The sequence below is a fragment of the Passer domesticus genome, chromosome 1, assembly GCF_036417665.1.
Source record: "Passer domesticus isolate bPasDom1 chromosome 1, bPasDom1.hap1, whole genome shotgun sequence".
NCBI lineage: Eukaryota > Metazoa > Chordata > Aves > Passeriformes > Passeridae > Passer > Passer domesticus.
This window is the reverse complement of record NC_087474.1, coordinates 108,943,371-108,958,439: the sequence shown is the minus strand read 5'-3', so window position 1 is coordinate 108,958,439 and position 15,069 is coordinate 108,943,371. Positions and strand designations below refer to the sequence as shown.

The 15,069-nt window shown below is 41.4% G+C and overlaps 2 protein-coding genes across 9 annotated transcripts in view; one reads left to right on the top strand and one right to left on the bottom strand.

Moving 5' to 3' along the window:
• Positions 1–2,200, top strand: part of GNAL (G protein subunit alpha L) — a 179,462-nt gene extending 177,262 nt beyond the window's left edge. For all 4 annotated transcript variants that reach the window (XM_064433291.1, XM_064433299.1, XM_064433307.1 and 1 more), the window contains one exon: positions 474–2,200. In XM_064433291.1, coding sequence (XP_064289361.1) covers positions 474–620 — 147 coding nt within the window. In that variant the 3' untranslated portion in view covers positions 621–2,200. The remainder of the gene's footprint in view (positions 1–473) is intronic.
• Positions 2,201–3,729: 1,529 nt separating this feature from the next.
• The window catches only part of MPPE1 (metallophosphoesterase 1), a 30,298-nt gene continuing 18,958 nt past the window's right edge, over positions 3,730–15,069 (bottom strand). Inside the window, exons 2-12 of one of the 5 annotated variants that reach the window (XM_064433320.1) lie at positions 14,326–14,535; positions 13,066–13,299; positions 11,533–11,908; positions 11,028–11,136; positions 10,263–10,366; positions 9,660–9,740; positions 7,785–7,893; positions 6,774–6,845; positions 6,538–6,660; positions 5,617–5,757; positions 3,730–4,203 (exon numbers count right to left, since the gene is read on the bottom strand). In XM_064433320.1, the coding sequence (XP_064289390.1) occupies positions 4,021–4,203; positions 5,617–5,757; positions 6,538–6,660; positions 6,774–6,845; positions 7,785–7,893; positions 9,660–9,740; positions 10,263–10,366; positions 11,028–11,136; positions 11,533–11,807 (1,197 nt within the window). In that variant the 5' untranslated portion in view covers positions 11,808–11,908; positions 13,066–13,299; positions 14,326–14,535 and the 3' untranslated portion in view covers positions 3,730–4,020. Of the gene's footprint in view, positions 4,204–5,616; positions 5,758–6,537; positions 6,661–6,773; positions 6,846–7,784; positions 7,894–9,659; positions 9,741–10,262; positions 10,367–11,027; positions 11,137–11,532; positions 11,909–13,065; positions 13,300–14,310; positions 14,536–14,599; positions 14,621–15,069 lie in introns of those variants that run through there. The other 4 variants (XM_064433317.1, XM_064433315.1, XM_064433328.1 and 1 more) reach the window with 4 other exon arrangements.

The following is a 15,069-nucleotide window of genomic DNA, read 5'->3' as shown; positions in this document are numbered from 1 at the left end:
TAGAATGCTGTTCTCTGCCACTGCTGGCTCCACAACTGGGAGGGTCTTGGTTTTGTGTTGCTGATTTAAAACAAGAGTTCAAGAATTTGCCACATGATGGCACCAAAAAAAGAAGAGAAAACAATTCCTGGGGCAGCTGCATGGCAGGCTGCGCAGCTGTCAGCAGCACAGATTTGGCTACACAGTGATGCACAAATGGCAACAGCCTGTGCAGCTAAGGATGGCATCCGTGGCTCCCACAAAGGACTCCTGTCCTGACCCCAGTATCCTTAATGTTTTGTAATCTTCATTTCAGATTTGTCGTTCAGACTGACCAGACCACAGCCCCCCCTTCTTTTTGTTTACTTTGTTTAGTGACCTATGTGCAGATTTCCCAGGGTTCTTGGTTCCCCCGAGTCCGTAGACTGCTGAGATGTGACATTTCTCATGGCATGGCACCTGATGCTTTTGTTTTTGCCTGCCTGTTTCCACAGAGGATAAGTACAGCGAGCGGAGACGGCCGGCACTACTGCTACCCACACTTCACGTGCGCGGTGGACACGGAGAACATCCGCAGAGTGTTCAACGACTGCCGAGACATCATCCAGAGGATGCACCTCCGCCAGTACGAACTCTTGTGAGGGGATCACCGTGGAACCTGTGGTTTTAAATTCTTTGCTCCTTACTCTTTCTCTTGATACTACCCCACACAGGGTGGAAGAATATACTATAGAAATGTCAGTCTCTTCACTTTGTTTACTTTTAATTGTTTAACCTTAAAGCTGATTTGAAGCAAGTTTGGGTTATTTTCCCTTCATGCTTTTTGGGACTATTTTTGTGCTTTATTTTGACATGCCACTTCTTCGTCATTCCACTAAGCCCTTTGGCTACCTCTGTTCCCTTAGGTTTTTGTTTTTTTAAAACTGAACGTGACCTGCTAAATTTTTTCCAGTGGGTTAACCTCAGTTCAGACCGGTATGTCATCTGGATGACACTGAAGTCATACCTATCCCTCTGTGTGGGTTTCCTTTTTAACATGACATTGAAGAGTACTTGATGGGTGAAAAAAAAGATTAATGCACTTTGTATCAGGTTATTAAATACTGTTGAGGAAGTAGACACACAATGTAGCAGCACCACAATATTTATTACTCTGTCACAGTTTTTAGCATTTCTGAGTTGCAGGTCAACTGATAAAGTGACCTCCTCTTTTAAGCCGTTACTGGCACAGGAAGTAGAGTAGATAATGAGAGGAACAGTGAAGACAAAGCAATTTTTCTGGGGTTTTGGAGCTAAGTGTCTCTGCACACCTCAGGCATTTGAATTACAGCTACTTTTCAGCCTGTTGCATCTAGGCAGAAAATTTACCACCCTCACTTATGTTATTTGTGCTGTCCACAAATGATCCTTTTAGTTCCGATCATTCTTGGACAACAGTCCTCTCCCTATATATATTTTTTTGTTTTACTGCTGGTTTATTATATTGTACAGACTGTAAAATGTAATATTATTTTGTACAACTTTATTGAAGAAAAATACTTGTAGAAGATCTTTGTGCCTTGATTATGGCTGTACCTGTAAAATGAGCTAAGATGTAAGTATGTTTTTGATTGCGCTGTACAGCTTGATGTCAACCTTACCTGCAGCAGTGACTGGAGGTAAGAACTTTATCTGTAGAGTTTAGGGGTTTTTTTCTGGTTTATATAAAAATGCTCTTTAGTATAAAAATTATAAATTATGCAAATTAACCACTTACCTTTCCAAGTAAGGTATTACAGTCACCGGATGTTGCAGCAAACATGCCTTTCTCTTTTGAAGTCTCAGCTTTAAAACATTGGAATTCATTCAAGTGTCCAAATTGCAACCTGGTGTTGTTTTAATGGGAAACAAGGATTTTTTTTTCTTTTTTCTCTCTTATTTCTTTTTTTTGTTTTTGGTTTTGGTTTTTTTTGTCCTTTATATTTAGAAAATATGTTTGGTAATTCTTTGGTCATTCATAGAACTTCACAATTGCACAGACCGATTGTGAATGTGTAAAGCACCATTCTATAGAGCTCTTCAATCTTTGTACCAACAGCGGCTTTCATTGTGCAAGTAAATAGCAAGAAAGAAGATAAAAAAAGGTGTATAAACCCTTGTGTCTGGCCTAAGAGAATTACAAGATGACATTTTTATTTCTCTTTTAATAAAGAGACACATTAGAAAATTATTTTATTTTAAATATTGTAGAATCAAAATGTGTGAATATTTCTCAAACTTGAATAATTTATGCAAATGACATTCTCAAAACAAGTTGTGGTACAGTACAATATATAAAAAGCAAGAATTGCTGTAGCAATAAGGCATGTCCTTTTTAGTAACTATAACACTGCTTTATATTTTATACATAGGTGTTTTATGTCTGTGACTATATACTTTTCCTGTGTCCAAGATAACCTGTACAAATGTCTAAAATTACAGTTGCAATAACAGAAACCTAGAGAAGTGTTAGACTACATTACTTTATAGAATGTTTTACCACACTTCGGACCATTCCCCCCACTTCATTTTAAATTTAGGGAGAGATGAAGAGCTAACACAGTCCGCACACTGGCATATAAATCAGCAGGTTTTATTAACTTGTTATTGTTATTAGTTATAAACCCCAATCAGTCATCTTTTTAAAATCAGACTACAGTCCAATTGAGAACTTGTTTCCAGTTGAATATAAAACAGTCCCATTTTAGGTACTCTTAATATGACCATTTTCTCTTCCCAGAAATCTTTATGTTGAATTTAGTCATATTTCCCAAAAAGTGAAAGGCTGGGTGGAATAAGCTAACAGTAAACAGAATTCTCTTATTTCTCATGCCAAAGAAAGTAATAGAATGAATAACAAAAGATAGTAATTTTTTTTTAACTAGCCCTAGCCCAGGAGTTCAGGTTAGAGCTCCCAGCCTCTGCAGGACCATCAGCAGGAAAACTGGTCCTGGTGTGAAGTAGTCCTTCTGTTTTTTCTGGGGTGGGTGGGGAGCAGCAGTAGGCTTGTCCCACCTTCCCCCACACACTGGAGACACTGAGTTCAGATTTTATCTTTGTGGCACAGCTGGTGGCCTCTGCTTCCCCACAGAGGAGCTAGTGCAGTTCAAAATGTGACACTACACTAAAGTCAACGAACTTGTGGAACTTGTGGAATGTAAAATAAGGTGCATTCCTATCCCTGGCTGTAGACTGAGGGCTGAGGCATAGGATAATGTTACTGCAGCTGTATTTGACCTTCCTTCTTGCAGGAGATCAGCAACTGGAGGGCCCCTCACCACAGATCTCTGGGATGCAATAGGGCCCTCTTTTTTAAAGCTCATCATAGCACATCTTTTTGAAAGCAGCAGCTTGAGGTGTCACCCTAATTTATTTTTTTTTAAGCAGTTTTCAAGTGTGTATCAGCAAACTGGATCCTTGAGCTTCTTCCCTGTGTTGTCTGGTAGATGGATAACTGCAAATTATAGTCAGCTACCAATTTACTGTGTCAGGAACCAGAAGATTTCTTGTCCCAAACCACAGTCCCTTACACACAACACTATAAAAAGGTTATGGAAATCCGCATCTCTCAGTGCTGATGCATCCAGATTCTGCCTGACCCTAACAAACACAAGTATGACATTTGAAGGGCCATGCAGCAATAAAACAGACAAACATTTCCAGTTTGCAAGATTCAGCCTCCACCAGGGTAAGACACAAGTGCAGACAAGTGATGAGGCTATACGATTTACATAATGTACAGTTACACTTTTAATATACATATTTGATACAAAAATTATAGCAGGAAAAGGACTCATTTGATTGTCGAATACAGTATTTTTGTACAGCATGAAACGTTCATTTCAGTTAATTATTTATCCTGTAGTAGTCATATCAGCTGTATAGGACTTCTATGGTATGTGTAAATGCAACCTGCCTTCAGACTAGCAATCAAATTAGGTCATTTGCTGGCATGAATATAGTCTGATGTTTGACTGTTCTCAGCTTTGGTATTTCAGTGACTGAATGCAGATGTCTGGCTCTTCATACTGCTTTATGCTTACTGATTAAACGCTGAGCAAAATAAAACGGTGGAGTGAGAAGCTGAACATGAGCTAGTACCAGGATCACAAGCAGAGCACCTGCTGCACAGTAGATAGTGAAGACTCTGCTCTCAAATGGAAGGAAGCATTTTTGGAGGGAGAAGTCAGTTGGTGTTATGCTGCCCTGGAAAAGAAATGAAGACTGTCACTTTGCTGTGTTACAGTGGGTTCTGAATCAGAAGTGAACACCACAGCTGTCAGATCTCCAATTTCTAAATCCCTGTGTTGGGTGGCAAGGGTTGGGGCCAGTTTCCTAGTACCAGTGCCTTCTCCAGGGGGCTGAAGAGTCCATACCTTGTGGTGCTGGGCACTAACTGGAATATTCACCAGGCCAACATTAGCCCAGAGGCCAATCTTCCCATCTAGCGTAAACAAAGAGCTGGGCTCCTCATCTGATTTGCCTTCAAGAGAAGCCTAACTTTAGCTGCTGCAAACCCACCTGGAAGGAGCCTTTCCAGGCTGAAGTTAGGTTTTGTGAATGTGCCCCTTCCTTCCCCAAGCCCTCCTCCTTACCCAGTACATGCTGCAAAAACACACGTTGGCTAATTCAAATTAGGAATATGAACTTCAGCAACAAAGAACTTTGTTGGGGTTTGGCTTGACTTTCAGTTTAAATTAAAGTTTCCAGCAGATCGAGGCTGAGGAGTTCAAACAGTAGTGAAGAGGATGCCACTTTAATTAGCCAACCTCTTGTTTTGCAGTGAAGATGTGCTGTCTGGCATGTGCAGAGTGTGTGTGCAGTTTGAAGGCAGCTATTCTCAGGACCATGAAATAAACAGAACTACTTTCAACAAGAAATATTAACAGTTGCATAAAATGAATTTAAACATATGGGGTTATCTGTGTATTAAGCAGCCTAAACTCAACAGCAGTAAAACATACATAAAAGATTTCCCCCTCCAAGTCACAGACTACTCTATAAACAGATTGTAGGTTTTGCTTCTTACTCCAAGTTTCTAAGAGTTCTGTTTTATTTTTGAACTGGGGAACTAACTGATTTACCTCTAAGGATATACTGAGCACTGGAACTGCCTGCACAAGCATAACCAACACACTGTATAAGATGTGAACTGGCAACGAGGAGGCAGACTGTGGGCACGTCACAAACACTTTCACTGCATTAATGCACACGTTTGAAAACCGTGATCACCGTGCAAAAGGCTTTGAGGTGGATACAGTCTTGTTTTCACAGCTGGTAAATCAGCCAAGCCAAACTGGTCTTTCTACTGTTCAGTGCACAATACTGATTATTTTTACAAGTCAATAGTTTACAGTGCACCCTCTTTCTAAGAAAATGTACCCAGATACTAATTAGGTCTTTAGCAGCATTGCTTTGTACCACACAGAACATGTGGCTCCCACAGATGTACTTTATAAAGTGGATGCAGTGTACTGAGTGGGTTGGGTGGGTAGGCAGTTTTTTTTAATTATTTTTCGTTTTTACAGGTAGAATCAGTTTTAAAAAATATAGCTGACTGCCATGTTGATTTATCTATGAAAGTTATCTGACAAAAATAAAAAAAAAATTAAAACGTACCATGATGAAACTAGGATTGTTTCTATTCCTCCAACTGAATGATGGGACACTGATTTCTGGAATTTTCCCTGCATGCAGCACTTCACAAGCACTATGAGTGTGCCCACTGAGAATCAAACGGGGCTGAAACCACCATAGCAGCTAGAACACAAAATGGTAAAGCACAAAAATTAAGTCACAGCTAAAAAGAAATTGAACTTAAAAACCTCTTTTTTTTTTTTCCTTTGAACATTATGGCAATTCTCGTGTGCTTACAAAGTGTTTCCTGTAAACTTCTGTTTTCCAGTAAGAAATCTGTTGGTATTGCAATATAAGTCATACTCATTTAGCCCTGATCCCAAGTACTGGGCTTTTTTTTTTTCATACAGATCAGAACAAGGCAACAGCATGCTGTGGATATCACAAAGAGAAAAACTTTGGGTTTAGTAAAGCAATGCTGTTTTCTTGTCTAAGGAAGAATCTCAGCAGTCTTTGAGTGAAGACATTTATGCAGAATGAAAGAAACAATGACCATCGAGTTTTAAGGGAATATTTTACATTTTCTTGTAGTTACTAATTCAACAGAAATTATGCTTTCGAAGTGTTGGAAAACTGTGGCTTCATCCACATTATTGACAATAATTTACATAGTACAGAAAGTACAGAATGCTGAAGTGGAGGTAATGGCACCACAGCAGATTTAAGAGTACCAAGACTTAGGAGCTGTACCTGGGAAGCCTGGCAGGACCAAGGCCATGATGGTGAGGATCCTCAGGGGAGCAGCTCTAACAAGCAGCCTCTCCCAGGCCTCATTACACAGGAGCAGCTGTGCTCTGTTTGTCTCAGCCAACAGCCTTACCACAATTTTTAAATCTATTTATATCTACAGTCATGTCCCACTCTCACCCACCCACTGCCACTCAAGTTCCCAAGAAATCAAACCTTTTGTGATGCCTCTTGAGACAGTACATCATACTTTTCTTTAAAGGGAATGTTTTTCTCCTCTGGAGGAGCAGAATCTTCTCCAGTGCATTCAGCATCGCTTTTCCGATAGAGAGGGTAATGCTGGGAGTAATTAAAAGCAAGGATTAGTTGTTAATGATCCAGCCTTTCTGGAACAGTAATAAATCCACAGAAACAACATGTCCATATGTTGCCTCACCCCACTTCTAACACACCTGTAAAAGGATGGGTTCTGAAGCTGGAAGCTTTTCCACATCACTGCATCTTTTGTTGGAATGATTTGGTTTCTGTGAACAAAATCAAGCCATAGAAGGGGTGAAGATAATTAGGCAATAGCTAGCTTTTAAGGGGTTAGGGAGGGTGAGGTTGTTGTTGGATTTGATTTTTGTTAAATGTTATTATCTGAGCTAAACTGCTTTTTGTTAAGCAGTTTAGGTCAGATACTACCCACTGTATGAACTCCTAAGAGCTTTACTGTGGACTAGTGAAACTCCCCATTCTGTAAATACAGCTGTGCTCTTTCTGACTGTGATGCCTTAAGTTTTAGCTCTTATATTTTTCAGATTCTGTGCTGCTTTTGTGTATAGTTTTGAGCTTCGTCAACTGCAGAAAGCAGCAGCAGCAGATCTCTGCACCAACAAGGCAAAGGAGTTGCCCAAGGGAAATAGTCTGGCCATTTTTCCACTGGGAGCTGGTTTCCTGATTGACTGCCAGCCCAGCCAGTCCTGCTGCCTACTGTGCATCCAGTCAGCCTATGAAAAAGGGAAGAGGAAGGAAACACAAGAAGCAATTTGATATGATAAAAAAAACACAATTAAAACACTACTAGGGTATGAGGAAAGGATTGCAGTAGAATCAGGAAACTAAAAGAACATGCTTGAAGGCTATAAAACAGAATAATATCCATAAATATAAATGCAGGCCTGTGTATCTGGAGTCAAAGGGAGAGTTACAGAACTGCCATTGCTCAGAACACAGGAAATGACACTGCTGGCAGCACTGACAAGGAAGTTGACACCATTAGTGCTAAGCAACACTGTTAATAGTAAAGTAAACATGGTTAAGAGGGATATGAGGGGAGAAAGACTTGCTAACAAGTTGCACTGTGAATTGGAAGCAGATTTTTTCGGGAGAGTCTGGTTGTATCCTGGCTATGCTACAGTATCAGCATTCCCATGGTGGCAGAGGAGTCTCTGGCTGTAGTGAGATCTTCAATAATCTCTTACCTGCTGGGAGCAATTCAGTTTGTGAGAAAGTGCCACAAGTTTTGCCTCTGAGGTACGGCAGACAGCACAGCCATCGCCCTCCATGGCCACACTGTTCACTAGGACAAAGCTGGAAAATACCAGGGGGCAGGCAAAGAGAAGTGGGGAGGACAGGAAGGCATTTGTTGTTCATGCACACGTGTGGGATCAACTTCACTGTATAAAATGCAACTGTTCCTAAGTTGGACATAGCTCAACAAACCACAGAATGTAACAGCTCCTGAAATCATGTGTTTCAAATCCTCCTCTGAGTATCTGTACCACAGCCATGTCTCTGCCTGGTTGGCTTCTTTATACAGTTGTTAATCAGATTGCACAATGTACCTTATGCTTCATGCTTACACTAAAGATTTTTTATATTTTAATGGGTACTTAAGTTGTATTCTAGTGGAATGTTAGAAGTTCATCACTAAACTAAATTCTGAGGGAAAGGAGAACTTGCTTCTCTCCCCACACAGTTTAGACCTCAGAGACAGAATCTGAGACATTGAATTTCTTCAGATCAGCTGAAAAGCAGAACAGCACTGCATTTGGGTGACTGTCCTGAACAAGCTTAGTTTTCTACTTTGTGGTCTCTGACACACAAAACAGGATTTTTTTCTTAATAGAAGGCTTCCCTGTAGATTTCAAATCAACTTAAGTTCTGCCACAAGATTCATACCCGTTTAGTCACACATTCAGCTTGAGATACACCCCCAGTTCAATTCAGTCTGTTTAAAAGACAAAAATAAGCTGAATGCTTCACTTCAGAGATACTAGTCAATAGTAAAACAAAAATTAATTATCTTTTAGCAAATTAAGCTGCTTTTATACCATAGATTTGTTGTAAAATAGTTTATTTAGGAATATTAATAATGAAGCTCATTGCAGTTAATGGATCCCAGACAGGCAATCTGCAACTGCATACAAGAATTCTGCTGTGCTGTTTTATCAAAGGAGACATGGAGATGTTCCTTAATAATTATTTTTAAACAGCTGAAATACATATCTTGAGTACCCCACATCTGCATGATAAGCAACAGCTTTATACTGAGCGTTCATGAAGCTCAGAAATCTTCCTAAAACAGAACAACCATTTCCAGACCTGTTCAGAATTTTTAATTAACCATTTATCTGTTTGCTTAATTAAGGGAACCAGTGTAAACATGTATGTTTTGAATCTCACATTTCCACAAGTGGGTACAACCCAAGGGCACGCATGCCAAACACAGAGTGGCAATGGGCCTTCCCTTCCTGAATGTGAGACTCCAGCACCTTTCCACAAACACAGCACTGCATTCCCTGTTTGTTTCCTGCACGGTGTCCGGAGGTAACAGAGCACAGAGCAGCCAAGTGCAGCCGTGGGGACACAGCTGTGAGAACAAACTGCACCGAGGTCTGCTGGAAGCTGAAACCAGCTCGAGCATTACTACCCCACCTTGTGGAAAAACTGCAGACACACAACTGCTGTGTTCCTCACAAATTCCTCAAACAAGGGTTAAGTTCTGCAGACTAAATTTATTAAAATTAATGGAACTCCTAATTTGCAAACACAGAGGGGGTTGGTTCATGTTTCTTTATCCTGCTATGTTTACAGCCATGGCTCATTACCTGCTGCAAGGAAGTATAAAGGCACACCAGAGAAATGGATTCTGACTCCACAGTACTTTTCCATTTAAAAGGAAATTGCTACACTTTACATGCCTCTAAGTACATATCAACCTGTCCATATCAAACTACAGGTTTGTACAAAGTGTTTGGGGTTTAACACATCATAAGGTAGATGATTGAAAAAAAACAGGCCCTAAGAGAAGCATTCCCATACTATTTCATTAGAAAAAAATTAAATATACTCACTTTATTCCTTTCCGAGTTATCAGCTTTCCTGAAGTAAAGTTGAAAACCTTTTCAAATCGATTTACCTTGTAAGTAGTCATTCTGTGTCACAGAGCAAAAATACAACTGAGGTAAGAAATTGCCATTGGAACTCAGCTGCTTTACAGTTTGCTGACCACTCACACAGCTTGCTGCTCCATTATCCAGTTCACACAATCACTCAGGAAGCTCACAGGGATGCTCTGACACCTCTTGTGTCCTCCAGACCCTCCCATCAGTGCAAGCACCAGCAGAGTGAGGGCACTTACACCCTCCTGTGCTAACGGGAGTGGAAATATGCTCAGGTGCCTTTCTAAGGAGAAGGCCAAAACAAGGAAAAGCAGCTTCAAGGATTCCATGTCAGTGCAGAAGGATCAGCTCTGAACAACCCTCATATGGCCAGAGAAGCATAAACCTGTTTTGTGCACAGGTCTTACTCTAAATCACAACCCTTTCTAATCTGATCATGATCCAAAAGTTCCCATATAAGCACAGAGCAGGTGCCTCAGACCCTGCACAGTTACTGTGGGTGTGCTGACCCTTCATTCTTGGCACCTCTGTACTCCTGCCACTGAGGAGACTCACTCGTAATGAAATCCGATGTCGTGGTTCCCAGCGATGACCACCAGCTCCGTAAAAACTGAATGCTGGAACATTTTCTGGAACCTCCTGACATCATCTGCCCAGGCCTGCAGGAGAACAACAGAAGAAGAAACTGGTGCTGTTCCACAGCGTCAAAGGTTTTGTAGTGGGTTTGCAAGGCGAGGTTTTGGTACTGGAGGGGCGGCAGGGGTGGCTTCTGTGGGAGCCTCCCCTGTGTCCTACAGAGCCGGTGCCAGCCAGCTCCAAGCTGGACACATCACTGGCCAAGGCTGGCAGTGCCTCTGGGATAGCAGAATTAGGAAGGCGGCAAAAAAGGAAACTCTAAAACTGCAGCTAGAGAGAAGAGCGAGAATTTGTGAGAGGAAGAGCCCTGCAGACACCAAGGTCAGTAAAGGAGGCAGGTCTGTTCATGTTTTCTCTTCCCCTCTCCAGCCAAGGAGGGAAGTGACAGGGCAGCTTTGTTGGGCACTGGTCATCCAGCCAGGGCTGGCCCATCACAACCGTATAACACAGAAGCACAAACTCAGAGGTTTACATTGTGTAAGTTTTATAGGAGGTGCAAAACTGTCAAGGTACTTCCAAAAATGAAGGAGAATCACAACATTCCAACTCCTATCTGAAAAGCTAGAAACTTTTACCAACAGGACAACTGTAGCAGTATTAAGCAAAGCTTTGCATACCTAATCTGCTTCCATTTCCTTCAAGAAATCCTCATTTTTTGAAACAAGACAGCTGATGATGTCATACCTGAGGTGAGCTCCATTTTCCTTCATCAAAAACATCTCCCAGAATAAAAACAATATCTGGCTGCAGTAACCATAAGGCAGTTTGGAAAGATCTCTCCATTTGCCATTCCCTGAAAGGAAAATACAGAACCAGTTATCACTGCCTTACCTCTGGATCCTCAGCTCTGAATACAGGCACATAGCCCAGCAATAGGAATGGGAAACTGGCTCTTACACACTGAAATATGAAAATATATTATGAAATATATTTTCATATACTAAATACTTAGAAATATATTAAATACTTAGAAATCAAATGTAAGGACAGTAGGTGCATCTTACCTGGTGGGTAATTCCACTGTGATACAATCAGGACCAAGACATGCAAGAAGTAATAGCAGCTTGTTTATTTTTTCATTACAGCTCTAATTAATTGCTGTTCAATAGAACAGTGAATTATTGTCCCTTTAGCTATTACTGAAGACTCTAAAACTGGCTAGAGATTATTCTAAAAAATTGACAGTTACCTTCTTAGCTTATCCAGCCAATGTCCTTTGATTTCACCAAGTAGGTGTGTATCAGCTAAAATTATGGCCTTTAGGACTGAAGCTGAAGTCTCTTTTTCAGTCATGTGAGCTCCACCTTTCACGTTTGGCCATCGGCATTGAAATATTACCACATAGTAAATTAAAAATTCACAAAATATTAACACTGAGCTGACAAAGCACACAAGTTTCAGCAGAAAACAGAGCCTCCTCTTCAGAGGGAGATTCTTCACAGCAGTTGAGCTAGAACTCAGCATTGCAGTACCAGCATAAGACAATGGCTCAAGTTCTCCTCTCAGATGAAAACAGCTTGGGCTGCTCTAAGGATCACACTGGGCTTTTTGTCAGCACAAAACCCCTGTGGAGAAAATACAAAATAAAATATTCATTGAGTCTGCATTCCCTGTGGAAAGCTACCATGCAAGGCCTACAGTCTTAGCTTCTTGTCACCCTGAAAGGCTTGGGAATATGTAATTGACCAAAAGCATAAAGTTCTCCAGGCACACAGCTGGCCAGCTGAGCACAGAGCTGCACTCGCTCCCACCAGCACCAAGGAAAGCAGATTACAATCAGCCAGGATCTTGGTGCTGATGCTTTTTTAAGAACTTCACAGTGAAAACACTATGAGTGGGGCTCAAATGTGGGTAAAGACAGAGCTTCGCTTGAACAGCAGCTGCAACAAAGAAAAAAAAATGAAAGGATCCACACAGAATCACTGAGGTTAGAAAAGAACCCCAAGACTGAGTCCAAGCCTTAACCCAGGACTGCCAAGTCTACCACTAAACCATGTCCCTAGGTGCCACATCCATACATCTTTTAAATACCTGCAGGGATTGTGACTCCTCCACTTCCCTGGGCAGCCTGTTCCAATACAGGACAACCCTTTCAGTGAAGAAATTTTTTCTGGTATCCAATCTAAATCTCCACTGGCAAACTTGTGGCGACTTCCTCTTGTCCCATCACTTATTTGGGAGAACAGACCAACACCCCTCTGGCTACATAATTTCAAGAAGTTGGAGAGAGCAATAAAGTCTCCCCTCAGCCTCCTTTCTTTCCTCCAGGCTAAACAACTCGCAGAGTTCTGGCACAAGTGCAGAACATGACTACACCAAATCAACAGCATTACCACCTTTGACATGGTTCATTGTAATCTCCAAGAACCAAGGGTAACCCACCATCCCAGAAATTTACAGGACATTTTCAGGAGCACTGGCACAGATACACAGGTAATTAACTAACACTGCTTCATTTCTGACAAGGGGAAAAGAAACATCTAAGCCTCAGGAAAAATAAACTTCACTGCAGCTGTAGAGAAACAATTAATGAGCCCAAATTGGTGAGGTAACTGCATTTACTGTTTTCTGCTGCCATGGATACCTTGTCACCTAAACAGGGAATTTACCCCTTTTGAAACTCGAGTATTTTTTTGTTTCTTCCACAGCCCTTGGCAGGAACACTTTTTCAAGATAAGCACCCACAAGAAAGTATCCCAGCTGAGAGTACAGAGGCACCAACCCCTGCTCTCCAATGAAATCCCTCGGTTTCCAGGTCCAGCCTCTCAGGATCTCAGTCTGAAGAGCACTGCAGGTCTGAAAGCCTCGCCCTTTAGAGGTGAACTCTGTAGCACGATCACAGTAAAGGGACTCCAGGGGACCTATAGAGATGCTGCTTCACAGGCTCAGGAAGAACTTCTAGAGAAATCCACAAAATGTAGTCCCCCACCCAAAAACAGGATTGCAATTTTGGTTTCTACAATAGAAAAAATCCTAATTTAGGATTCATATCCAGGATGTCAGCAGTTACTGACCATCATATTCAGTGATAGCAGACCAAGTCTGAATTAGCTAAATCTGACTACAGCTGTGAATATTTGGTACCTTTGAAAATTTATACTCCACATATCAGGAAAATTGGGACAAAATTACAAATCCACACAAAATTAGTGGATTGTTTCTAAAATCTTGGCCTCAGTTATATGCAGAATACAGAACAAAGTTAAATTGCTTCACTGTCCTATAAACTAGTCCATTTGATTTATGTCTCATGGAAAGTTAATACTGACACATGATTATTATATTATTTTTCCAACCAAAACCCCTACTTGATAATAGCCATTTATTTTCAAACACAAGCTTCCCTTATCAGCACTACAAAGTACTTATTTGAGACAAAGAACCACGAGCCTGCACCATGAAACATTTCTAATATGCATTATCAAACAGTAGCATGACTAATACTTAACTGCATGGAATTCAGTTCTATCTAAACTTGGTTTAGCAGGAAAAAGCCACTGGCCAAATGTCACAATTCCACAATATGTGGAACTAGACATATAGACTGATTAACCTGTTTAATACTCCTCTTGCCTGCACTTTAACTAGCAAACAAAATAACAACACCTTAATTGTACATCTCACAAGGAGGAAAGATCAAAGCACAGGAATCTGCTAACTGGCACAGCAACAAGGACAAAAAGACAGGCAAATCCTTATCCAAAGAATGTTATTATCCACAAATTTATATGGCTTTATCCTGCAAACTAGGAAGTAGTGCTTATTTGGGAGTAGACTTTGGTAGTCTGAGACAGTCTCCTCTTCCAACAAAAGCAGCATTAATTTGAACAGAAAATTCCAATAAGCTAATTAACTTGCATTAGCCAGAAAATGAATCCAGAAAATAAATAAATAAATAAATAAATAAATAGGTATCACAGCTTCAAGAGCAAACTGATACTGTCAAGTTTAAAAAAAAGATACCCACACCAACAAACCAAACCTGCAATTAGTAGAATATAAAAGTATCTTCAAGGCAGAATTGCCATTTTCAGAAGTCACAGGCAGCACCATCAGTGCCCCAGAGCCGGTCACTTCCACACGCATTCCTGCCCCGGCGTTCCTGCCGCTAATTGTCACCGTCTGGGGAGTTGTGCCGCACATGCGGAGCTTGCCCGGGGTGCCCCATCTGCACCCTACGCCGCCAGCCTTCCTGATAGTGAAAGGAAAAGCGGAAAGGGAAATAAAAAGAGAAAAAAAAAAAAACCTAACACAACCTCATAGAAAGTCAGCGATGCAGATCGAGCTGAAAGACAGCTCCTACTACTGGCTGAGAGAAATCCCTGCCCACCTCGCTCTGCCACCTGCCAGCCCACGGCTGCTCCCGTCCCCTCTCATCCCATCCCATCCCATCCCATCCCTCCTCCGCCGGGGCTGCACAGCCGCTGCTGGAGCTGCCGCGCCGCCTCTCACGGCTCATTGCTCTCATCAGAGCAGATTTCCCCACGGCAGCTGGGAGACCTTGGTTATGAGAGAAGACTGAAGGATTGCTCACTGTTTCTTGCTCTGCACGACATGAAAAAATCAGCCTGTGGACGGGGACAATTACTGAATCATTTACCAACGGGGCCAAAGTTTAAACACGCTGGAAGTGTAACTTTACACCACAACACTGTGGGGGAGAAGACTCCAGTAACTGGCACTGCTTCCTTCTCCAGCATTCAAGTTTATTTTACTCATTAGCAAA